Source organism: Mixophyes fleayi, unplaced genomic scaffold (genome assembly GCF_038048845.1).
Source record: "Mixophyes fleayi isolate aMixFle1 unplaced genomic scaffold, aMixFle1.hap1 Scaffold_54, whole genome shotgun sequence".
NCBI lineage: Eukaryota > Metazoa > Chordata > Amphibia > Anura > Limnodynastidae > Mixophyes > Mixophyes fleayi.
Genome location: NW_027448234.1, coordinates 332,879 through 359,927, shown reverse-complemented (window position 1 = coordinate 359,927; position 27,049 = coordinate 332,879). Strand labels below are relative to the sequence as shown.

The following is a 27,049-nucleotide window of genomic DNA, read 5'->3' as shown; positions in this document are numbered from 1 at the left end:
ATAAATCATGAATTGAATCATGAATCATGAATCATGAATCGAATCATGAATCATGAATTGAATCATGAATCGAATCATGAATCATGAATCATGAATTGAATCATGAATCGAATCATGAATTGAATCATGAATTGAATCATGAATCATGAATTGAATCATGAATCATGAATCATGAATCGAATCATGAATCATGAGTCAAGAATCATGAATCGAATCATGAATTGAATCATGAATCATGAATTGAATCATGAATCATGAATCATGAATTGAATCATGAATCATGAATTGAATCATGAATCATGAATCATGAATTGAATCATGAATCATGAATCATGAATTGAATCATGAATCATGAATCATGAATTGAATCATGAATCATGAATTGAATCATGAATCATGAATCATGAATTGAATCATGAATCATGAATCATGAATCATATATTGAATCATGAATCAAGAATCATGAATTGAATCATGAATTTAATCATGAATCATGAATCGAATCATGAATCATGAATTAAATCATGAATCATGAATCGAATCGAATCATGAATCAAGAATCATGAATCGAATCATGAATCATGAATTGAATCATGAATCATGAATCATGAATTATGAATTGATTCATGAATCATGAATCATGAATTGAATCATGAATCATGAATCATGAATCATGAATAATAAATTGATTCATGAATCATGAATCATGAATTGAATCATGAATCATGAATCATGAATCATGAATTGAATCATGAATCATGAATCGAATCATGAATCATGAATCGAATCATGAATTGAATCATGAATCGAATCATGAATCATGAATCATGAATTGAATCATGAATCATGAATTGAATCATGAATCTTGAATCATGAATTGAATCATGAATCATGAATCATGAATTGAATCATGAATCATGAATCATGAATCGAATCATGAATCATGAGTCAAGAATCATGAATCAAATCATGAATCATGAATTGAATCATGAATCATGAATCATGAATTGAATCATGAATCATGAATTGAATCATGAATCATGAATCATGAAATGAATCATGAATTGAATCATAAATCATGAATCATGAATCATGAATTGAATCATGAATCATGAATCATGAATTGAATCATGAATCATGAATCATGAATTGAATAATGAATTGAATCATGAATCATGCATTGAATCATGAATCATGAATTGAGTCATGAATCATGAATCGAATCATGAATCATGAATTGAATCATGAATCGAATCATGAATCATGAATCATGAATTGAATCATGAATCGAATCATGAATTGAATCATGAATTGAATCATGAATCATAAATCATGAATTGAATCATGAATCATGAATCATGAATCGAATCATGAATCATGAATTGAATCATGAATCGAATCATGAATCATGAATCATGAATTGAATCATGAATCGAATCATGAATTGAATCATGAATTGAATCATGAATCATGAATTGAATCATGAATCATGAATCATGAATCGAATCATGAATCATGAGTCAAGAATCATGAATCGAATCATGAATTGAATCATGAATCATGAATTGAATCATGAATCATGAATCATGAATTGAATCATGAATCATGAATTGAATCATGAATCATGAATCATGAATTGAATCATGAATCATGAATCATGAATTGAATCATGAATCATGAATCATGAATTGAATCATGAATCATGAATTGAATCATGAATCATGAATCATGAATTGAATCATGAATCATGAATCATGAATCATATATTGAATCATGAATCAAGAATCATGAATTGAATCATGAATTTAATCATGAATCATGAATCGAATCATGAATCATGAATTAAATCATGAATCATGAATCATGAATCGAATCGAATCATGAATCAAGAATCATGAATCGAATCATGAATCATGAATTGAATCATGAATCATGAATCATGAATTATGAATTGATTCATGAATCATGAATCATGAATTGAATCATGAATCATGAATCATGAATCATGAATAATAAATTGATTCATGAATCATGAATCATGAATTGAATCATGAATCATGAATCATGAATCATGAATTGAATCATGAATCATGAATCGAATCATGAATCATGAATTGAATCATGAATCGAATCATGAATCATGAATCATGAATTGAATCATGAATCATGAATTGAATCATGAATCTTGAATCATGAATTGAATCATGAATCATGAATCATGAATTGAATCATGAATCATGAATCATGAATCGAATCATGAATCATGAGTCAAGAATCATGAATCAAATCATGAATCATGAATTGAATCATGAATCATGAATCATGAATTGAATCACGAATCATGAATCGAATCATGAATCATGAATCAAGAATCATGAATCAAGAATCATGAATCGAATCATGAATCATGAATTGAATCATGAATCATGAATCATGAATTATGAATTGAATCATGAATCATGAATCATGAATTGAATCATGAATCATGAATCATGAATCATGAATCGAATCATGAATTATGAATCAAAAATCATGAATCGAACCATGAATCATGAATTGAATCATGAATCATGAATCATGAATTGAATCATGAATCATGAATCATGAATCATGAATCGAATCATGAATCATGAATCATGAATTGAATCATGAATCATGAATCATGAATTGAATCATGAATCATGAATCATGACATGAATCATGAATCATGTATCATAAATCAAATCATGAATCATAAATTGAATTAGGATTAGAATCATGAATTGAATCATGAATCATGAATTGAATCATGCATCATGAATTAAATCATAAATCATGACCCTTGAATCATGAATCATGAATTGAATCATGAATCATGAATTATGAATCATGAATTGAATCATGAATCAGGAATTGATTCATGAATCATAAATCATGAATCATGAATTGAATCATGAATCATGAATTGAATTATGAATCAAATCATGAATTAAATCATGAATCATGAATTGAATCATGAATTAAATCATGAATCATGAATCATAAATTGAATCATGAATCATGAATTGAATCATGAATCATGAATTTAATCATGAATTAAATCATGAATCATGAATCATAAATTGAATCATGAATCATGAATTGAATCATGGATTCAATCATGAATCATGAATTGAATCATGAATCATGAATCATGAATCATGAATTGAATCATGAATCATAAATCATGAATCATGAATCGAATCATGAATCATGAATTGAATCATAAATCATGAATCATGAATCGAATCATGAATCATGAATTGAATCATGAATCATGAATTGAATCATGAATCATGAATTATGAATCATGAATTGAATCATGAATCATAAATCATGAATTGAATCATAAATCATGAATCATGAATAGAATCATGAATCATGAATCATGAATTGAATCATGAATCATGAATTGAATCATGAATCATGAATCATGAATCATGAATTGAATCATGAATCATGAATTATGAATCATAAATTGATTCTTGAATCATGAATTGAATCATGAATTGAATCATGGATCATGAATCATGAATCGAATCATGAATCATGAATTAAATCATGAATTATGAATCATGAATTGAATCATGAATCATGAATCATGAATTGAATCATGAATTGAATCATGGATCATGAATCATGAATCGAATCATGAATCATGAATTAAATCATGAATTATGAAACATGAATTGAATCATGAATCATGAATTGAATCATGAATCATGAATCATGAATTATGAATCGAATCATGAATCATTAATTAAATCATAAATTATGAATCATGAATTGAATCATGAATCGAATCATGAATCATGAATTGTATCATAAATCATGAATCATGAATCATGAATTGAATCATGAATCGTGAATCAAGAGTCATGAATCGAATCATGAATCATGAATTGAATCATGAATCAGGAAACATGAATCGAATCGTGAATCATGAATCATGAATTGAATTATGAATCATGAATTATGAATTGAATCATGAATCATAAATCAAATCAAGAATCATGAATTAATTTAGGATTCGAATCATGAATTGAATCACGAATCATGAATCATGAATCATGAATCATGAATTGAATCATGAATCATGAATTATGAATTGAATCATGAATCATGAATCATGAATTGAATCACGAATCATGAATCGAATCATGAATCGAATCATGAATCATGAATTGAATCATGAATCATGAATCATAAATTATGAATTGAATCATGAATCATGAATCATGAATTGAATCATGAATCATGAATCATAAATTATGAATTGAATCATGAATCATGAATCATGAATTGAATCATGAATCATGAATCATGAATCGAATCATGAATCATGAATCAAAAATCATGAATCGAACCATGAATCATGAATTGAATCATGAATCATGAATTGAATCATGAATCATGAATCATGAATCGAATCATGAATCATGAATCATGAATTGAATCATGAATCATGAATTGAATCATGAATCATGAATCATGACATGAATCATGAATCATGTATCATAAATCAAATCATGAATCATAAATTGAATTAGGATTAGAATCATGAATTGAATCATGAATCATGAATTGAATCATGCATCATGAATTAAATCATAAATCATGACTCTTGAATCATGAATCATGAATTGAATCATGAATCATTAATTATGAATCATGAATTGAATCATGAATCAGGAATTGATTCATGAATCATAAATCATGAATCATGAATTGAATCATGAATCATGAATTGAATTATGAATCAAATCATGAATTAAATCATGAATCATGAATTGAATCATGAATTAAATCATGAATCATGAATCATAAATTGAATCATGAATCATGAATTGAATCATGAATCATGAATTTAATCATGAATTAAATCATGAATCATGAATCATAAATTGAATCATGAATCATGAATTGAATCATGGATTCAATCATGAATCATGAAGTGAATCATGAATCATGAATCATGAATCATGAATTGAATCATGAATCATAAATCATGAATCATGAATCGAATCATGAATCATGAATTGAGTCATAAATCATGAATCATGAATCGAATCATGAATCATGAATTGAATCATGAATCATGAATTGAATCATGAATCATGAATTATGAATCATGAATCATAAATCATGAATTGAATCATAAATCATGAATCATGAATAGAATCATGAATCATGAATCATGAATTGAATCATGAATCATGAATTGAATCATGAATCATGAATCATGAATTGAATCATGAATCATGAATTATGAATCATAAATTGATTCATGAATCATGAATTGAATCATGAATTGAATCATAGATCATGAATCATGAATCGAATCATGAATCATGAATTAAATCATGAATTATGAATCATGAATTGAATCATGAATCATGAATCATGAATTGAATCATGAATTGAATCATGGATCATGAATCATGAATCGAATCATGAATCATGAATTAAATCATGAATTATGAAACATGAATTGAATCATGAATCATGAATCATGAATTGAATCATGAATCATGAATTATGAATCGAATCATGAATCATTAATTAAATCATAAATTATGAATCATGAATTGAATCATGAATCGAATCATGAATCATGAATTGTATCATAAATCATGAATCATGAATCATGAATTGAATCATGAATCGTGAATCAAGAGTCATGAATCAAATCATGAATCATGAATTGAATCATGAATCAGGAAACATGAATCGAATCGTGAATCGTGAATCATGAATTGAATTATGAATCATGAATTATGAATTGAATTATGAATCATAAATCAAATCAAGAATCATGAATTAATTTAGGATTCGAATCATGAATTGAATCACGAATCATGAATCATGAATCATGAATCATGAATTGAATCATGAATCATGAATTATGAATTGAATCATGAATCATAAATCGAATCATGAATCATTAATTGAATCAAGATTCGAATCATGAATCGAATCATGAATCATGAATCAAGAATCTTAAATCGAATCATGAATCATGAATTGAATCATGGATCATGAATTAAATCATGAATTATGAATCAGGAATTGAATCATGAATCGAATCATGAATCATGAATCATGAATTGTATCATGAATCATGAATCATGAATCATGAATCAAGAATCATGAATCGAATCATGAATCATGAATTGAATCATGAATCAGGAAACAAGAATGGAATCATTAATTATGAATTATGAATCATGAATTGAATCATGAATCATGAATCATGAATCATGAATTGAATCATGAATCATAAATCGAATCATGAATCATGAATTGAATCATGAATCATAAATTGAATCAGGATTCGAATCATGAATTGAATCATGAATCATGAATTGAATCATGAATCATGAATTATGAATCATGAATAATGAATTATAAATCAAGAATTTTGAATCGAATCATGAATCATGAATTGAATCATGAATCATGAATCATGAATTGAATCATGAATCATGAATTGAATCATGAATCATGAATCATGAATTGAATCATGAATCATGAATCATGAATCATGAATTGAATCATGAATCATGAATCATGAATTGAATCATGAATCATGAATCATGAATTGAATCATGAATCATGTATCATAAATCAAATCATGAATCATAAATTGAATTAGGATTAGAATCATGAATTGAATCATGAATCATGAATTGAATCATGCATCATGAATTAAATCATAAATCATGACACTTGAATCATGAATCATGAATTGAATCATGAATCATGAATTATGAATCATGAATTGAATCATGAATCAGGAATTGATTCATGAATCATAAATCATGAATCATGAATTGAATCATGAATCATGAATTGAATTATGAATCAAATCATGAATTAAATCATGAATCATGAATTGAATCATGAATTAAATCATGAATCATGAATCATAAATTGAATCATGAATCATGAATTGAATCATGAATCATGAATTTAATCATGAATTAAATCATGAATCATGAATCATAAATTGAATCATGAATCATGAATTGAATCATGGATTCAATCATGAATCATAAATTGAATCATGAATCATGAATTGAATCATGGATTCAATCATGAATCATGAATTGAATCATGAATCATGAATCATGAATTGAATCATGAATCATAAATCATGAATCATGAATCGAATCATGAATCATGAATTGAATCATAAATCATGAATCATGAATCGAATCATGAATCATGAATTGAATCATGAATCATGAATTGAATCATGAATCATGAATTATGAATCATGAATTGAATCATGAATCATAAATCATGAATTGAATCCTAAATCATGAATCATGAATAGAATCATGAATCATGAATCATGAATTGAATCATGAATCATGAATTGAATCATGAATCATGAATCATGAATCATGAATTGAATCATGAATCATGAATTATGAATCATAAATTGATTCATGAATCATGAATTGAATCATGAATTGAATCATGGATCATGAATCATGAATCGAATCATGAATCATGAATTAAATCATGAATTATGAAACATGAATTGAATCATGAATCATGAATCATGAATTGAATCATGAATCATGAATTATGAATCGAATCATGAATCATTAATTAAATCATAAATTATGAATCATGAATTGAATCATGAATCGAATCATGAATCATGAATTGTATCATAAATCATGAATCATGAATCATGAATTGAATCATGAATCGTGAATCAAGAGTCATGAATCGAATCATGAATCATGAATTGAATCATGAATCAGGAAACATGAATCGAATCGTGAATCATGAATCATGAATTGAATTATGAATCATGAATTATGAATTGAATCATGAATCATAAATCAAATCAAGAATCATGAATTAATTTAGGATTCGAATCATGAATTGAATCACGAATCATGAATCATGAATCATGAATTGAATCATGAATCATAAATTGAATCAGGATTCGAATCATGAATTGAATCATGAATCATGAATTGAATCATGAATCATGAATTATGAATCATGAATAATGAATTATAAATCAAGAATTTTGAATCGAATCATGAATCATGAATTAAATCATGATTCATGAATCATGAATTGAATCATGAATCATGAATTGAATCATGAATCATGAATCATGAATTGAATCATGAATCATGAATCATGAATCATGAATCGAATCATGAATCATGAATTGAATCATGAATCATGAATCATGAATTGAATCATGAATCATGAATCATGAATCATGACATGAATCATGAATCATGTATCATAAATCAAATCATGAATCATAAATTGAATTAGGATTAGAATCATGAATTGAATCATGAATCATGAATTGAATCATGCATCATGAATTAAATCATAAATCATGACACTTGAATCATGAATCATGAATTGAATCATGAATCATGAATTATGAATCATGAATTGAATCATGAATCAGGAATTGATTCATGAATCATAAATCATGAATCATGAATTGAATCATGAATCATGAATTGAATTATGAATCAAATCATGAATTAAATCATGAATCATGAATTGAATCATGAATTAAATCATGAATCATGAATCATAAATTGAATCATGAATCATGAATTGAATCATGAATCATGAATTTAATCATGAATTAAATCATGAATCATGAATCATAAATTGAATCATGAATCATGAATTGAATCATGGATTCAATCATGAATCATGAATTGAATCATGAATCATGAATCATGAATCATGAATTGAATCATGAATCATAAATCATGAATCATGAATCGAATCATGAATCATGAATTGAATAATAAATCATGAATCATGAATCGAATCATGAATCATGAATTGAATCATGAATCATGAATTGAATCATGAATCATGAATTATGAATCATGAATTGAATCATGAATCATAAATCATGAATTGAATCCTAAATCATGAATCATGAATAGAATCATGAATCATGAATCATGAATTGAATCATGAATCATGAATTGAATCATGAATCATGAATCATGAATCATGAATTGAATCATGAATCATGAATTATGAATCATAAATTGATTCATGAATCATGAATTGAATCATGAATTGAATCATGGATCATGAATCATGAATCGAATCATGAATCATGAATTAAATCATGAATTATGAAACATGAATTGAATCATGAATCATGAATCATGAATTGAATCATGAATCATGAATTATGAATCGAATCATGAATCATTAATTAAATCATAAATTATGAATCATGAATTGAATCATGAATCGAATCATGAATCATGAATTGTATCATAAATCATGAATCATGAATCATGAATTGAATCATGAATCGTGAATCAAGAGTCATGAATCGAATCATGAATCATGAATTAAATCATGAATCAGGAAACATGAATCGAATCGTGAATCATGAATCATGAATTGAATTATGAATCATGAATTATGAATTGAATCATGAATCATAAATCAAATCAAGAATCATGAATTAATTTAGGATTCGAATCATGAATTGAATCACCAATCATGAATCATGAATCATGAATCATGAATTGAATCATGAATCATGAATTATGAATTGAATCATGAATCATGAATCATGAATTGAATCACGAATCATGAATCGAATCATGAATCATGAATCAAGAATCATGAATCAAGAATCATGAATCGAATCATGAATCATGAATTGAATCATGAATCATGAATCATAAATTATGAATCGAATCATGAATTATGAATCAAAAATCATGAATCGAACCATGAATCATGAATTGAATCATGAATCATGAATCATGAATTGAATCATGAATCATGAATCATGAATCATGAATCGAATCATGAATCATGAATCATGAATTGAATCATGAATCATGAATCATGAATTGAATCATGAATCATGAATCATGAATCATGACATGAATCATGAATCATGTATCATAAATCAAATCATGAATCATAAATTGAATTAGGATTAGAATCATGAATTGAATCATGAATCATGAATTGAATCATGCATCATGAATTAAATCATAAATCATGACCCTTGAATCATGAATCATGAATTGAATCATGAATCATGAATTATGAATCATGAATTGAATCATGAATCAGGAATTGATTCATGAATCATAAATCATGAATCATGAATTGAATCATGAATCATGAATTGAATTATGAATCAAATCATGAATTAAATCATGAATCATGAATTGAATCATGAATTAAATCATGAATCATGAATCATAAATTGAATAATGGATCATGAATTGAATCATGAATCATGAATTTAATCATGAATTAAATCATGAATCATGAATCATAAATTGAATCATGAATCATGAATTGAATCATGGATTCAATCATGAATCATGAATTGAATCATGAATCATGAATCATGAATTGAATCATGAATCATAAATCATGAATCATGAATCGAATCATGAATCAAGAATTGAATCATAAATCATGAATCATGAATCGAATCATGAATCATGAATTGAATCATGAATCATGAATTGAATCATGAATCATGAATTATGAATCATGAATTGAATCATGAATCATAAATCATGAATTGAATCATAAATCATGAATCATGAATAGAATCATGAATCATGAATCATGAATTGAATCATGAATCATGAATTGAATCATGAATCATGAATCATGAATCATGAATTGAATCATGAATCATGAATTATGAATCATAAATTGATTCATGAATCATGAATTGAATCATGAATTGAATCATGGATCATGAATCATGAATCGAATCATGAATCATGAATTAAATCATGAATTATGAATCATGAATTGAATCATGAATCATGAATCATGAATTGAATCATGAATTGAATCATGGATCATGAATCATGAATCGAATCATGAATCATGAATTAAATCATGAATTATGAAACATGAATTGAATCATGAATCATGAATCATGAATTGAATCATGAATCATGAATCATGAATTATGAATCGAATCATGAATCATTAATTAAATCATAAATTATGAATCATGAATTGAATCATGAATCGAATCATGAATCATGAATTGTATCATAAATCATGAATCATGAATCATGAATTGAATCATGAATCGTGAATCAAGAGTCATGAATCGAATCATGAATCATGAATTGAATCATGAATCAGGAAACATGAATCGAATCGTGAATCATGAATCATGAATTGAATTATGAATCATGAATTATGAATTGAATCATGAATCATAAATCAAATCAAGAATCATGAATTAATTTAGGATTCGAATCATGAATTGAATCACGAATCATGAATCATGAATCATGAATCATGAATTGAATCATGAATCATGAATTATGAATTGAATCATGAATCATGAATCATGAATTGAATCACGAATCATGAATCGAATCATGAATCATGAATCAAGAATCATGAATCAAAAATCATGAATCGAATCATGAATCATGAATTGAATCATGAATCATGAATCATAAATTATGAATTGAATCATGAATCATGAATCATGAATTGAATCATGAATCATGAATCATGAATCATGAATCGAATCATGAATCATGAATCAAAAATCATGAATCGAACCATGAACCATGAATTGAATCATGAATCATGAATCATGAATTGAATCATGAATCATGAATCATGAATCATGAATCGAATCATGAATCATGAATCATGAATTGAATCATGAATCATGAATCATGAATTGAATCATGAATCATGAATCATGAATCATGACATGAATCATGAATCATGTATCATAAATCAAATCATGAATCATAAATTGAATTAGGATTAGAATCATGAATTGAATCATGAATCATGAATTGAATCATGCATCATGAATTAAATCATAAATCATGACTCTTGAATCATGAATCATGAATTGAATCATGATTCATGAATTATGAATCATGAATTGAATCATGAATCAGGAATTGATTCATGAATCATAAATCATGAATCATGAATTGAATCATGAATCATGAATTGAATTATGAATCAAATCATGAATTAAATCATGAATCATGAATTGAATCATGAATTAAATCATGAATCATGAATCATAAATTGAATCATGAATCATGAATTGAATCATGAATCATGAATTTAATCATGAATTAAATCATGAATCATGAATCATAAATTGAATCATGAATCATGAATTGAATCATGGATTCAATCATGAATCATGAAGTGAATCATGAATCATGAATCATGAATCATGAATTGAATCATGAATCATAAATCATGAATCATGAATCGAATCATGAATCATGAATTGAATCATAAATCATGAATCATGAATCGAATCATGAATCAAGAATTGAATCATGAATCATGAATTGAATCATGAATCATGAATTATGAATCATGAATTGAATCATGAATCATAAATCATGAATTTAATCATAAATCATGAATCATGAATAGAATCATGAATCATGAATCATGAATTGAATCATGAATCATGAATTGAATCATGAATCATGAATCATGAATCATGAATTGAATCATGAATCATGAATTATGAATCATAAATTGATTCATGAATCATGAATTGAATCATGAATTGAATCATAGATCATGAATCATGAATCGAATCATGAATCATGAATTAAATCATGAATTATGAATCATGAATTGAATCATGAATCATGAATCATGAATTGAATCATGAATTGAATCATGGATCATGAATCATGAATCGAATCATGAATCATGAATTAAATCATGAATTATGAAACATGAATTGAATCATGAATCATGAATCATGAATTGAATCATGAATCATGAATCATGAATTATGAATCGAATCATGAATCATTAATTAAATCATAAATTATGAATCATGAATTGAATCATGAATCGAATCATGAATCATGAATTGTATCATAAATCATGAATCATGAATCATGAATTGAATCATGAATCGTGAATCAAGAGTCATGAATCAAATCATGAATCATGAATTGAATCATGAATCAGGAAACATGAATCGAATCGTGAATCATGAATCATGAATTGAATTATGAATCATGAATTATGAATTGAATCATGAATCATAAATCAAATCAAGAATCATGAATTAATTTAGGATTCGAATCATGAATTGAATCACGAATCATGAATCATGAATCATGAATCATGAATTGAATCATGAATCATGAATTATGAATTGAATCATGAATCATAAATCGAATCATGAATCATTAATTGAATCAAGATTCGAATCATGAATCGAATCATGAATCATGAATCAAGAATCTTGAATCGAATCATGAATCATGAATTGAATCATGAATCATGAATTAAATCATGAATTATGAATCAGGAATTGAATCATGAATCGAATCATGAATCATGAATCATGAATTGTATCATGAATCATGAATCATGAATCATGAATCAAGAATCATGAATCGAATCATGAATCATGAATTGAATCATGAATCAGGAAACAAGAATGGAATCATTAATTATGAATTATGAATCATGAATTGAATCATGAATCATGAATCATGAATTGAATCATGAATCATAAATCGAATCATGAATCATGAATTGAATCATGAATCATAAATTGAATCAGGATTCGAATCATGAATTGAATCATGAATCATGAATTGAATCATGAATCATGAATTATGAATCATGAATAATGAATTATAAATCAAGAATTTTGAATCGAATCATGAATCATGAATTGAATCATGAATCATGAATCATGAATCATGAATTGAATCATGAATCATGAATTGAATCATGAATCATGAATCATGAATCATGAATTGAATCATAAATCATGATTCATGATTCATGATTCATGATTCAATTCATGATTCATGATTCGATTCAAAATGTCTATACATCCAACTGTAGGGCAAATCATTACGGTAATAGTGTGAGTAATTACCGTTATTACGGTACCTTTAACGCTGGATTGCAGCTCAGGGAGCTGCGAGCTGAAATCCGGCTTAGTATTGCCGTAATAACGGTATTACTTTTAACGCTGTGGGAAAATCCAACAATTGAATATGCCCCTTAGTGTATTGGCATAAGTGGGAAAGTCCCATAATGTCCGTTTGACCATTATTTTTATCGCTGGTTTTAAGTTTTATGTTTTTATTGCAATTATGAACTTTTTTACATTGAGCGTGTTTGGAGCTTAATAAAAGATAATGCACTAGATCCCCTTTCTCTTCTGTTTATCATTGGTGGAGTCTCCAGCTGGAGCGGACCGGTGAACTGATGTGTTTGATTGAAGGCTCATTACTGTCAGAAACATTGTAAGCACAAGTCCTTTGGGGACATCACGTTTGAATAACACGCAGGATCTTTCTGTTGAATAGATTAGTCCACGGTGATAAGATGAATAACTTTGTACTCTTAAGAGTTTGTGACTATATACATGGGATCGGTGACATACCATACTATGCATGTGTTTGAATCTGAAACTCAAACTCACACCACAAAGACTGTTAGCACACAAGAAAATAACTTTTCGTGGACACAGCATTGATACATTCTATTGGAGGTCTGACTTTTCCTTTTTGTGCTACAGAGCGAGCGTAGATGTACGTAATAATCCTGCATTCCCATAATGTCCTGCTTAGCTACAGTCTCCAATTTTACTTGGTTCCCACTGGTTTTATTTTAATTTTTCACCTTGTCGAAGCTTTGCCTGGCATTACCGAACAACAACTTTTTTTACAAATGTATGTGTGGTGGTTATTATTTTTAACAATACATTTTCTTTTGTAGTGTATATTTATCGTTGTTCTATAAGTGTTTATATAGCAGAGCATACTATGGTGCTGTAAAAATAGCACAGTGTATACATCTGTTGTGGGCCGTCAAGGTAATCTGTATAATGTTGCCTACTGTGTGTATGTTGATATAGGTTGGAATCAGTGTGGGTTTGGTGAATGAGTCTGCTTGTACTAAAAGTGTTTTCTACTAACTTGTCCCCCTTCTCCACATACTTCTCACTCAGATGCTTGCTTAAAAGTGGAAAGTGCAAAATGTAGGGTGAGCCTTCATGTTTACTTGTATGTTATGCTCCTGTCTGCTGCTATTCCTACAAAGGGGTAAATTAAAGCATCCATGGTATGTGACCGTGCTTTTCTGATTCTTTGCAATGAAAGCTGTGCAATATTTGTATGAATGCAAATGTAACCTAATGTAGATTCTAATCTTGGAGGTAGGTTGAGTTTTTTGTTATTCTTTTCTTTTGAGTAAACCATTAACTATAGCTACAAGGGAATTGGAGCCTTTTAACAGTATATGTTTAGGATTTTATTCTATTTTTTTTTATGAGTTTGTCCTTGTTGCCCTTGCATGTTTGTTACCTTGTCGTGCTCATAAAAGACTATTTTGAACTCTGTATATTTAATTAAAATATTTGTAAAACGAGGAATACAATTGCATAATATATACTATGCTTAGAGAAAAAAAATAGTTGTCACACAGCTGCAGAGCAAATATAAATGCAATGTTAAATATCTCTGTTGGACTGTGGAGGCAGCTATTTAGGCTGATCCAATGACATGACTGAGGCACTGCCTGACTTTTATCCCTGTGGCACTGGTTACTAGGGAATTGATAGTTTACATTCCCATGAAAACAAAAATGGCTGCCTCCACCATCTGTGGGTATTGGTAGTTCTCTTATTGAAGGCAACTTTTATGTTAGATTCCCAGGACTTTTACTCCAATGTATACTGGGGTAATCTACAAGCTATGTCTGCACTTGAATGGCATAGCCCAAGGGTAGGCTCCAAGTGTTGTGAAACTACAAATCCCAGCATGCATTGCCACCTATCTGCTGGTTATCTACTGGCAAAGCATGCTGGGACTTGTAGTTTGGCAACACCTGGAGAGCTGCAGGTTGCCTACCCCTGGCATAGCCCATCTGCAAGCGCAGTAGCATCGTTTGCATTATCTATTGAGCTCATGACAGGGATTTCTGTGTTGAACTGCCCCATTTAATATATAAACACATTCCCCTCCCTCCAAACTGCCCTATCAATAAATTAAATGGCATTTATGTCTAAAAAATATAACCATTTCCCACAACCATCCACTGCATTAAATAATTCATATTCACATTTAATAAAAAGACCTAATTATCCCCAAACAGCAACTCAATCCTTTATCTTCCTTCCCTGTTGATATTCACATAACCAGCGGCAGCAGAGTGAGATAAGTGCGGTGCAGCCATGGTGTTCTACTTCACCAGCAATGGTAGGTTTATGTACACTGTATTATATCTATATACATCTATATACACTGTGTGATATCTGTTATACATCTACATACACTGTGTGATATCTATTGTACATCTGTATACACTGTGTGATATCTATTGTACATCTGTATACACTGTGTGATATCTATTGTACATCTGTATACACTGTGTGATATCTATTGTACATCTGTATACACTGTGTGATATCTATTATACATCTATATACACTGTGTGATATCTATTATACATCTATATACACTGTGTGATATCTGTTATATATCTGTATACACTGTGTGATATGTACATCTGTATGCACTGTGTGATATGTACATCTGTATACACTGTGTGATATCTGTTGTACATCTGTATAGACTGTGTGATATCTATTATACATCTGTATACACTGTGTGATATCTATTATACATCTGTATACACTGTGTGATATCTATTATACATCTATATACACTGTGTGATATCTATTATACATCTATATACACTGTGTGATATCTGTTATACATCTGTATACACTGTGTGATATGTACATCTGTATGCACTGTGTGATATGTACATCTGTATACACTGTGTGATATCTGTTGTACATCTGTATGCACTGTGTGATATGTACATCTGTATACACTGTGTGATATGTACATCTGTATGCACTGTGTGATATGTACATCTGTATGCACTGTGTGATATGTACATCTGTATACACTGTGTGATATCTGTTGTACATCTGTATACACTGTGTGATATGTACATCTGTATGCACTGTGTGATATGTACATCTGTATACACTGTGTGATATCTGTTGTACATCTGTATACACTGTGTGATATGTACATCTGTATACACTGTGTGATATGTACATCTGTATACACTGTGTGATATGTACATCTGTATGCACTGTGTGATATGTACATCTGTATGCACTGTGTGATATGTACATCTGTATACACTGTGTGATATCTGTTGTACATCTGTATACACTGTGTGATATCTGTTGTACATATGTATAGACTGTGTGATATCTATTATACATCTGTATACACTGTGTGATATCTATTATACATCTGTATACACTGTGTGATATCTATTATACATCTATATACACTGTGTGATATCTATTATACATCTATATACACTGTGTGATATCTGTTATACATCTGTATACACTGTGTGATATCTGTTGTACATCTGTATACACTGTGTGATATCTGTTGTACATCTGTATACACTGTGTGATATCTGTTGTACATCTGTATACACTGTGTGATATCTATTGTACATCTGTATACACTGTGTGATATCTGTTATACATCTGTATACACTGTGTGATATCTGTTGTACATCTGTATACACTGTGTGATATCTGTTGTACATCTGTATACACTGTGTGATATGTACATCTGTATACACTGTGTGATATCTGTTGTACATCTGTATACGCTGTGTGATATCTGTTGTACATCTGTATACGCTGTGTGATATCTGTTGTACATCTGTATACGCTGTGTGATATCTGTTGTACATCTGTATACGCTGTGTGATATCTGTTGTACATCTGTATACGCTGTGTGATATCTGTTGTACATCTGTATACGCTGTGTGATATCTGTTGTACATCTGTATACGCTGTGTGATATCTGTTGTACATCTGTATACGCTGTGTGATATCTGTTGTACATCTGTATGCGCTGTGTGATATCTGTTGTACATCTGTATGCGCTGTGTGATATCTGTTGTACATCTGTATGCGCTGTGTGATATCTGTTGTACATCTGTATGCGCTGTGTGATATCTGTTGTACATCTGTATGCGCTGTGTGATATCTGTTGTACATCTGTATGCGCTGTGTGATATCTGTTGTACATCTGTATGCACTGTGTGATATCTATTGTACATCTGTATGCACTGTGTGATATCTATTGTACATCTGTATGCACTGTGTGATATCTATTGTACATCTGTATGCACTGTGTGATATCTATTGTACATCTGTATGCACTGTGTGATATCTATTGTACATCTGTATGCACTGTGTGATATCTATTGTACATCTGTATGCACTGTGTGATATCTATTGTACATCTGTATGCACTGTGTGATATCTATTGTACATCTATATACACTGTGTGATATCTATTGTACATCTATATACACTGTGTGATATCTGTTATACATCTGTATACACTGTGTGATATGTACATCTGTATACACTGTGTGATATCTATTGTACATCTGTATACACTGTGTGATATCTGTTGTACATCTGTATACGCTGTGTGATATCTGTTATACATCTGTATACACTGTGTGATATCTATTGTACATCTGTATACACTGTGTGATATCTATTATACATCTATATACACTGTGTGATATCTGTTATACATCTGTATACACTGTGTGATATGTACATCTGTATACACTGTGTGATATCTATTGTACATCTGTATACACTGCTATGTCAGCGCTCTGTTAGTTTGTGAATGTAAGGTCTCGCGTGAAAAGGACCCTTTTTTCCTTTGTTTTCACATCTGCGTTTTTTGTCTGTCTTGTATGGCCTTTTATTTATGTTTACCCCACTCCCTGCGATATGGAGCTTTACAAATCAACCATAATAGTACAAATAATATTTTATATTTATAATCAACTTACATGTTCTTTAAATTGGCATTGTTGACTTTACACTACCTGCTTATATACTGCTGAGTTACATGGGTATACACCGACCAGTCATAACATAAAAACCACTGAGAAGTGAAGTGAATAACATTGAGTCTCGTTACATTGGCATATTTCAAGAAGTGGGATATTTTAGGCAGCAAGTGAACAGTCAGTTCTTGAAGTTGATGTGTTGGAAGGAGAAAAAATGGGCAAACATAAGGATCTGAGCGACTTTGACAAGGGACAAATTGATTTATAGAGGACTGGGTCAGATCATCTCCAAATTGGCAGGTCTTGTGGGATGTTCCCGGTATGCAGTGGTTAGTACCTCTCAAATGTGGTCCAAGGAAGGACAACCGGTGACAGTGTCATTGGTGCCCAAGGCTCATTGATGCGCATGGGGAGTGAAGACTAGCCCGTCTGGTCCAATCTCACAGAAGAGCTACTGTAGCGCAAATTACTGAAAAAGTTAATACTGGCTATGATAGAAAGGTGTCGCAATCGTAGAATGTGGCCTGGCCTAGCGAATCACGTTTTCTTGTACATCATGTGGACAGCGGGGGGGGGGGGGGGGGGGGGTCAAAAGGGCAAGCCGGCGGAGGCAGTGTGATGCTCTGGGAAATGTTCTGCTGGGAAACCTTGGGTCCTGACATTCATGTGGATGTTACTTTGACACACACCACCTATCTAAACATTGTTGCAGACCAAGTACATCCCTTCATGGCAACAGTATTCCCTGATAGCAATGGCCTCTTTCTGCAGGATAATGCACCCTGCTACGCTGGAAAAATTGTTCAGGACTGGTTTGAGGAACATGGCAAAGAGTTCAAGGTGTTGACTTTGGACTCCAATTTCCCCAAATCTCAATCTGATCGAGCACCTGTGGGATGTGCTGGAAAAATAAATCTGATACATGGAGGCCCCACGTCGCAACTTACAGGACTTAAAGGATTTGCTGGTGCATCTTGGTGCCAGATACCACAGGACACCTTAAGAGGTCTTGTGGAGTCCATACCTCGATGGGTCAGAGCTGTTTTGGCGGCACAAGGGGGACCTACACAATATTGGGCAGGTGTTTTTAATGTTGTTGCTGATTGGTGTATGTAAAACCCTTGTAAAAGATATTCCCTTATGGTTACAGAGTAGTGATGTCTGTATTATATAGTCTGGTATTTGATGAGCTGTGATGTCATGTGACTAGTGGTGGAACTGTTTTGTGTAACAGTCATTATCTTATGTATATAAAAATCATTGGTCTATATGTCTGTCTGGTGGTTATGCATTCGGACACCTCTGCACCGTTTGGGATGAAACCAATGCGAAGTGGTCCAGTTGGATCCTGACTAGGTTTGGGGGGGGGGGGGGGGTTATGGTCCCGGTTGGACCTCCCGTTGGTGTACGCTGGGCAGAACGTTGCCCTGGGGAGCGCCTGTTCTGGGTACTTCAGCTGGTAAGGATTAATGTTCTCTCTTCTAGAACTGTTTTTTAAAGAGGACATTAGAAGTTGCCTATATCATTGTTGTTATATATAGTCAAAAAAACTCCTAGTACCCATCTATTTTACAGAATTAAACATATTTGATTCCATTGTTAATCGTGTTGTTTGAATCCCATATGTAGTGTTTTTATTTCCGTGTACTTACAAATCACAGTGCATACATGAACACTCTTGTTGTGACCAATGCTGGTGGTTACATTTCTGTTTCTATTGCAGTTGTCTCCCCGGAGTACACATTATACATGGGAAAGGACAAGTTTGAAAGTAAGTCTATATCTTTGGGGGAACGCATTGTGCTTTTCTGTGCGTAATAAGTAATGCTGTTGAGAAGACAGAGGAGGGACAGAGCTTCAGAGAGAGAACCTTGATTTTTACGGAGAGACACAGATATAGTGCACAAAGAACGGATGATGGAAGCATTAATAAATAGGCAACATTAATAAACCCAGCATTATCATCGTCATCCGTCATCGTCATACTCCGCACCTGTGATGTCACGCACAACCCTAGCCTCTAGGCCATGCCCCACGCTATTGTATTAAGAGTGTTACATGATAATAAGATAAATGGGTTATGGGTAAGAGAGCTGAGACAATGATCACTGTACAGTATCCCACTTTTATATATTGCAGATGAAGATCTTATAAAGTATGGCTGGCCAGAAGATATATGGTATGTATAAGATCTCTTTCAGTGTTGCTGGGGCTTATAAACTAGGACGGTGGTTGTTGTTTGTTTTGTTTTTGTTTTTCCTTTTTGTTTTTGTTTTTTAAATCAAGCTGGCCAATATGAAACCTTACAGCAGCCTAAAGGTTAATCCTCCAAAACACCACATCTTCCTTCCCTAATGTTGTCTCCTGTACACGTATGATTTGCTAGGCTGAGTATGTCCTCTGGATCCTCACTGATAACCTTGTATCTTGTCTCTGCAGGTTCCATGTGGATAAACTCTCATCCGCTCATGTTTACCTGCAGCTACAGAAGGTAAAACACATATAATATGTGAAAACACAGCAGATAGTCATCCAACACAACCGCATTGTCCAACAGTAACAAGACTGATAGAGGAAATAAAACACTTCTTGCAGAATGCTATAGGTATAGGAGAGCAGAAACGATGCCCTTGATTCCTCCATATGACACTAAGGCAGTGGTTCCCAAACTTCACCCCTCCAAAATAATTACCTGAGCAGTCCCATTTTATAAGTAGTAACTATTTAGATCAGGCCAGAAATACTTCTTTAGTTGTATGCAAAAATAATACACATAAATACAAGGGAAAAGACTTTTATATATTTTTTTCAATTATATTTCTGTTAAAGAATAATTTACAGGTAACTCACACACTGTGCCCTCCTGCATCTCCACACTTACACTCTGTGCCCCTCTGGATCCCGAGGGCCAGGAAGAAAAAAAAAAAACTTGCCAATCCGGCGGCACCCGGGACCCAGCATGCTCCTCTCTCCTGCCGCTTGTCACTGAATAGGGCATGATGATGTCACACCCGACATTCAGTGAGGAGGGAGGATGCTGGGTCCTGGGCGCCGCCGGGTTGGGAAGCCGCGGCACACACTTTGGGAACCACCTCACTAATGTATAACTAAAAAATCTCAGCTATGATTTATTTCTATCCTATAACATTCTTTCCTAGCTGTGCATGGAACGGCCCTGTAGTTCAGACTTACTGATATCACTTTTACAGGGGAGCGTTAGTTTTAGGCTGGGGTGAAGTAGAGCTTGGGGAGCGCATACAGGTAGTGTGAACACATAAATGAAAACACCTGTGCAATTGGGGGACATAAATTATATTGAAGGCAAGGGCTTCCACATTGGTGCGACTCGTGGGTTAAGCAAAATCCCACCCCAGCATAGTCAGGGTCATGTATTTGGACTATCCTCGTCTGTAATTATTGTTAGTGTGGCTGTATAAAGTGATCTCTGGGACTTTGTAAGAGGGGCGACTGTTCGGGTGCAGCAGCTTCAGTGACCAAGAAAGTTCAACTTGCTAATGTTTTACGATCAACTGTGTGATAGGTGATGTCAGCAAGGAGCTCCAGTGGTAAAAAGTAACGGTGGGCGGATGTGCGTTCTCCAGGATTGTGATATCTGTGCATAAATACAGTGTGTATGGGGATGTCTTCTAGGATGACAATGCCCCTATCTACAGAGCGTGTGATCACCCAATGGTTGGATGAACATGATGCCTATGTTATACATACATCACAGCCATCCCAGTCACTTGGTCTGAACCCAAACAAGCATTTATGGGATGCTCTGAAAACACCTGAAAGTGCGTTTTCCACCAGCATCAGCAGGATGTCCGTTAAGTGACTCCCTTGTGGAAGGATGGCGGTGCATCCTCCTGCGTAATTCTAGACATTGGAAGACTCCATGGCACAGTTACATGCAGGATGTATATAAATGCACCAATTAGTGCATATAATTCAGCAGTATGATATACAACATTTAGCCTATAATAATATGAAGTAGGGATTTACTTGCTCTTTAACGTTTAAATTAAAGTAGATTGGGATTGAAATTCAACTTCCTCTATTTCAGGGTCAGACGATAGAAGATATACCTAAAGATGTACTGGCGGATTGTGCACAGCTAGTAAAGGCCAACAGTATTCAAGGTATGTGCTCAGGTGTTTTACAAAGCTGTACTGTAAGAGTCGTGTATATTAGTGTATAACAAGCCTAATGCGTAAACTGCAAATTACTCGGAAATATTTACTTTTTATGATGAGTTGAACTTTTGTTTTGCTATTATATTGGAATCTATTTTATTTGCATGATATATTATTTAATGATTCTGCTCCTAGGCAAATATTACAAGTAACCGCCTATTAGGTAACATGCCCACTGCTCTAAGATTAATGTGGCATTGGATGTAGTGGTGGTTTTCTGATTACATTTATCACATCACTGAATTTCCCATAGCCAGTGTGAAGCATTTATGTCCGAGAGACATGGCTTTCAGTCCCCTCACTGTCCATCATTGAGATGTGACTGACCCTTTACATAAGTAGTTCAAAAAATGCTGAGACTATTCTTATGCTAGGATGTATGAGTGCTTCTATTCTCTATCAGAAACCCGTCTGCGTTATGTGAATACTTTAATAAAGGACCCATGGTTGGTGATTTCCTCATAATACAGTGGGTGCAGTTGTACAAACTGGTGCACGGGAGAGAGGTGCTGTTATCCACGACTAATGGGACCTTTGCTTTAATCTTCTAAACCGTGATGAAAACATGAGCTACAATCTGGTTGCCCCCTAATACATGCATCATATTCTCTCTGTGACGTCTGATCTGAAGGTATTATTACTAATTACTATGTTTATCTCTCTGCAGGCTGCAAAATGAGCAGTATAAATGTTGTGTACACACCGTGGGCCAATTTAAGGAAAACCGGAGACATGGACGTCGGCCAGATTGGGTTTCACCGGCAAAAAGACGTAATTTCTCTTTTTGATTCTTAAATAAACCGTTTTGCAGCAATGTGTACATCATCAGGTTTTTCCACCCCCTTTAGTTGTGCATGGAAGGCTCCGTCAGCTAAGTTTGAGACTGTACAAAATTACCATGTTCCACTCGCATGCACAGACGGAGTTGGCACTTAAATAGTTAACATTAAGTTTGCTGCTGACTCCTCCCCTCTGCAACCCCACAGACCCCAGTTTTGTTTAAGTGCCCAAGGAGTTGGGCTGTTTCAGTCCTGTTTTGCAGTACTTGCTGCTAGATTAGATTTCTATTATTTACTTAGTGCTGCTGACATGTCAGTGAGGTTAGGAATGGATTAGTGTAATGTTTTACACTGGTTCACTTAGTTTTTAGATGGAATATAGTTCCGTTTTTGTATATTAAAAAATAGAACAAGAAGAAGACATTAAAGAATCAGCCTGCAGGCAGTGACAGCCATTATGCGACTGTCACTGTCTTCTCCCGACGGGTCCAGCGCTGCCTTGGACATAGAGCGCGGGCTCCACTGCTTTGGTGAATTTTGTAAGAAGAGGAACTATATGAATTATTTAATAATATTTAAGTGAAACTGCAAATCAAACATTATCTAATTGCTGCTTTAATTTGTGAAGGAAAATAAACAAGGTATTTTTTATTTATTCAATATACCAATATAAAAGTGCATGATTTTTATTAACTTTGCTTTTGCTAACTATAAAGTCTATGTGCTAACATACAAAGCAGATGTTTTGTTGGATTAGCGTTATTCTACATCACTTCTGCTACTTTATATTCACACCATTCCTTGGGCTCTTTTCATCTCAAACAATGTGCTAATTAAACAAGTATTTCTCCTTGCTGAGAGCAGAAATATTGTACAACCAACTTAAATGTTGAGCACCTTGCTATTTGTCACAGAACCAAATAAATATCGGCAAATCTAGGACACACCAAGCTTCACAAAGAAAGCCATAAACTCTTTTAAAGCTTTCCATAAGGAATGTAAGAGGTATTCTTTCTTGCATCCATTCCCACCGATTTTCAGACCATTTCTCACCTCGGCCAAATTGTTCTCGGATGCTCAGCTCCCAGAGGTCGCCTTGGAAACGGGTGAAAAGAGGCAGCTTTCTTCCACTGAAACCCAGGGAAACCAAAGTGGTGGGGGAGCTTTTGACATAAATCAATTCCAGGGTCACTGAACGCATTTTAAGGACTATAATATGCCAGCCCGGGTGTGAAAGGGTGATATGCACTCACAAAGAGAGTCCCTTACCAACTTCAAAGGCCCCCCTCCTCTCTTTCCAGTCTCCTTCCCCTTTATCCTATTCCTACTACAGCAACAGTTACCCTAGAGAGGTGGATTTCTAACAGAATATCAACCGCCACAAATGCTATTACAGTACAATGTACATGGAAACCCCCATCAAATATCAGTATCCAGGGACTGAATATGGTTTTTTTTTGTTGCACACTGCATGTAAACACACATTAGTAAAATAAGAAAAATATACAATGATAAAACTGTTGAATGTTTTTAAAATCTTTAAGCTATATAACAAAATATTAGTTTTGCAGTTTTACATTTGACATGAACATAAATTTACAGGGACTTATGGCATGTGCCTTAGATCCTAAGAAATTGTCCCTATACGGTCCTCCATTTATGGTTTCTGGTGTTACTGAGTGGGTGCAGTGTATTAACAGGTATGTAGCAGGTTTTTTTTTTAATCAGCCATATGTTGATATGTTAAACTGGGTACATACACACACTTATGTAATCTGACTTCAGATGCGATTTCTGTAACGATTTTTACCATTGACTGAAAGACCCGATGATCATGCCGATTCATAGGTACACGCCTACATGATTTACCATCAGATCTGCATCTCTCATAACCATCTGCTGAAAAGATTGTAACTCTGTACACACTCTACAGATATCCAAAAGAAGGAAATAGCATCATTGCCATTCATTGCTTTGTGTATAATTTATGTTCGGTCACTTCCTGCAACTCTGACACCACTTGTGACATGGGCACATTTCTGGTGATACATACACTAACAAATTGCTGAAAAAATGGTGCTTTTATTGTTCACTTCACAGATAAATAGCACACTTTTCATCAGGATGACACCAGGAAACCTAACACTGACTAGAGAGAGTCCTTCTGTCTAGACACCGGCCACTATCTGGCATCGGTCGCATTGAACAATGAAAAAGACAGGTTTTTAAACTTTACACTTTTCTCAGAGTCTTAGCTTGATTTACAGGTGACACTCCCACCTTGCCTTTAGAAAGGACATCTCTGCAGGTGTTCTACTTAATCAATCTTCTTCTGCAGACAAACCCAGTTAGCTGTAGAAAGGTGCTTATAATTCGCTTCAAAGACAAGTTAAATCAGATCATTTTTTTAACCAGATGGTTAAAAAAATCTTGGAAGAAGGAAAAGAATAACGGCACATTCTGGTGTAATATTTGAGAAATATCACAAATAATGTATGAGATTATAAGCGTGCTAAGTACGTAAGGATTCCCGGCTATGTAGCTTCAGAATTATAGGGCTCCAGACACCAAGCAAGTGATACAGAAAAACCAGAGAAGGTGTATAGTTCTAAATGGTGACAGCACTGACCACCCGGCGTGCAAACATATATGCGCGTACCAGATATATATGATAATACGCCTATCTGCATATTAAGTTGTATATAGCATCCATCATAGTCGACACGTGGTCTCAGATAATAATATGTAGCAACTTGTCTATGAATACTACTTCTTGGTCATCCAGATAGCTCCACAGTGGAGATATATACAGATACTGTATATATACACAATATACAGATAGGCGGATTATAATCCATATCTGGTACGCGCATATGTGCTTGTAAAGGCAAACTTTTCAACTCTGCGGTGCTCTGTTACCGTTTCCTCCAGTGCGCATGCGCTACAAGCCGGCCTTCCAATTCCCCACACTTCCGGTGGGATCGCCTTGCGCGAGGTACGGATCAGGAGGACAAGCAAAGAAACAGAACACTCAGAGGATGGTCTCTCGGATAGGGTAAGTGCACTGCCCTCGTCTCTCACCATATACTTTCTAGCGGCATTTCCGGACACCGGGTTACGGGTTTATTA

General features: G+C 32.7%; 1 protein-coding gene across 1 annotated transcript; it reads left to right on the top strand.

Annotated features, from left to right (window-relative positions):
- The first annotated feature begins 16,206 nt into the window (after positions 1-16,206).
- LOC142134596 (coiled-coil domain-containing protein 25-like) lies at positions 16,207-23,971 on the top strand. The gene is made up of 6 exons (XM_075194558.1): positions 16,207-16,280; positions 20,669-20,716; positions 21,085-21,124; positions 21,385-21,436; positions 23,012-23,087; positions 23,809-23,971. The coding sequence occupies exons 1-6, from the start codon at positions 16,256-16,258 to the stop codon at positions 23,934-23,936; spliced, it is 369 nt and encodes a 122-aa protein (XP_075050659.1). The 5' UTR covers positions 16,207-16,255; the 3' UTR covers positions 23,937-23,971.
- The last annotated feature ends 3,078 nt before the right edge of the window (positions 23,972-27,049 follow it).

What these genes read in the sequence shown, in the direction of transcription:
- LOC142134596 (XM_075194558.1), top strand. Translation starts at nt 16,256, where the DNA reads ATGGTGTTCTACTTCACCAGCAATG. An exon ending in GTTCTACTTCACCAGCAATG is followed by an intron (nt 16,281 to 20,668) that starts GTAGGTTTATGT and finishes TTTCTATTGCAG; the next exon opens with TTGTCTCCCCGGAGTACACA. An exon ending in GGCTGGCCAGAAGATATATG is followed by an intron (nt 21,125 to 21,384) that starts GTATGTATAAGA and finishes TTGTCTCTGCAG; the next exon opens with GTTCCATGTGGATAAACTCT.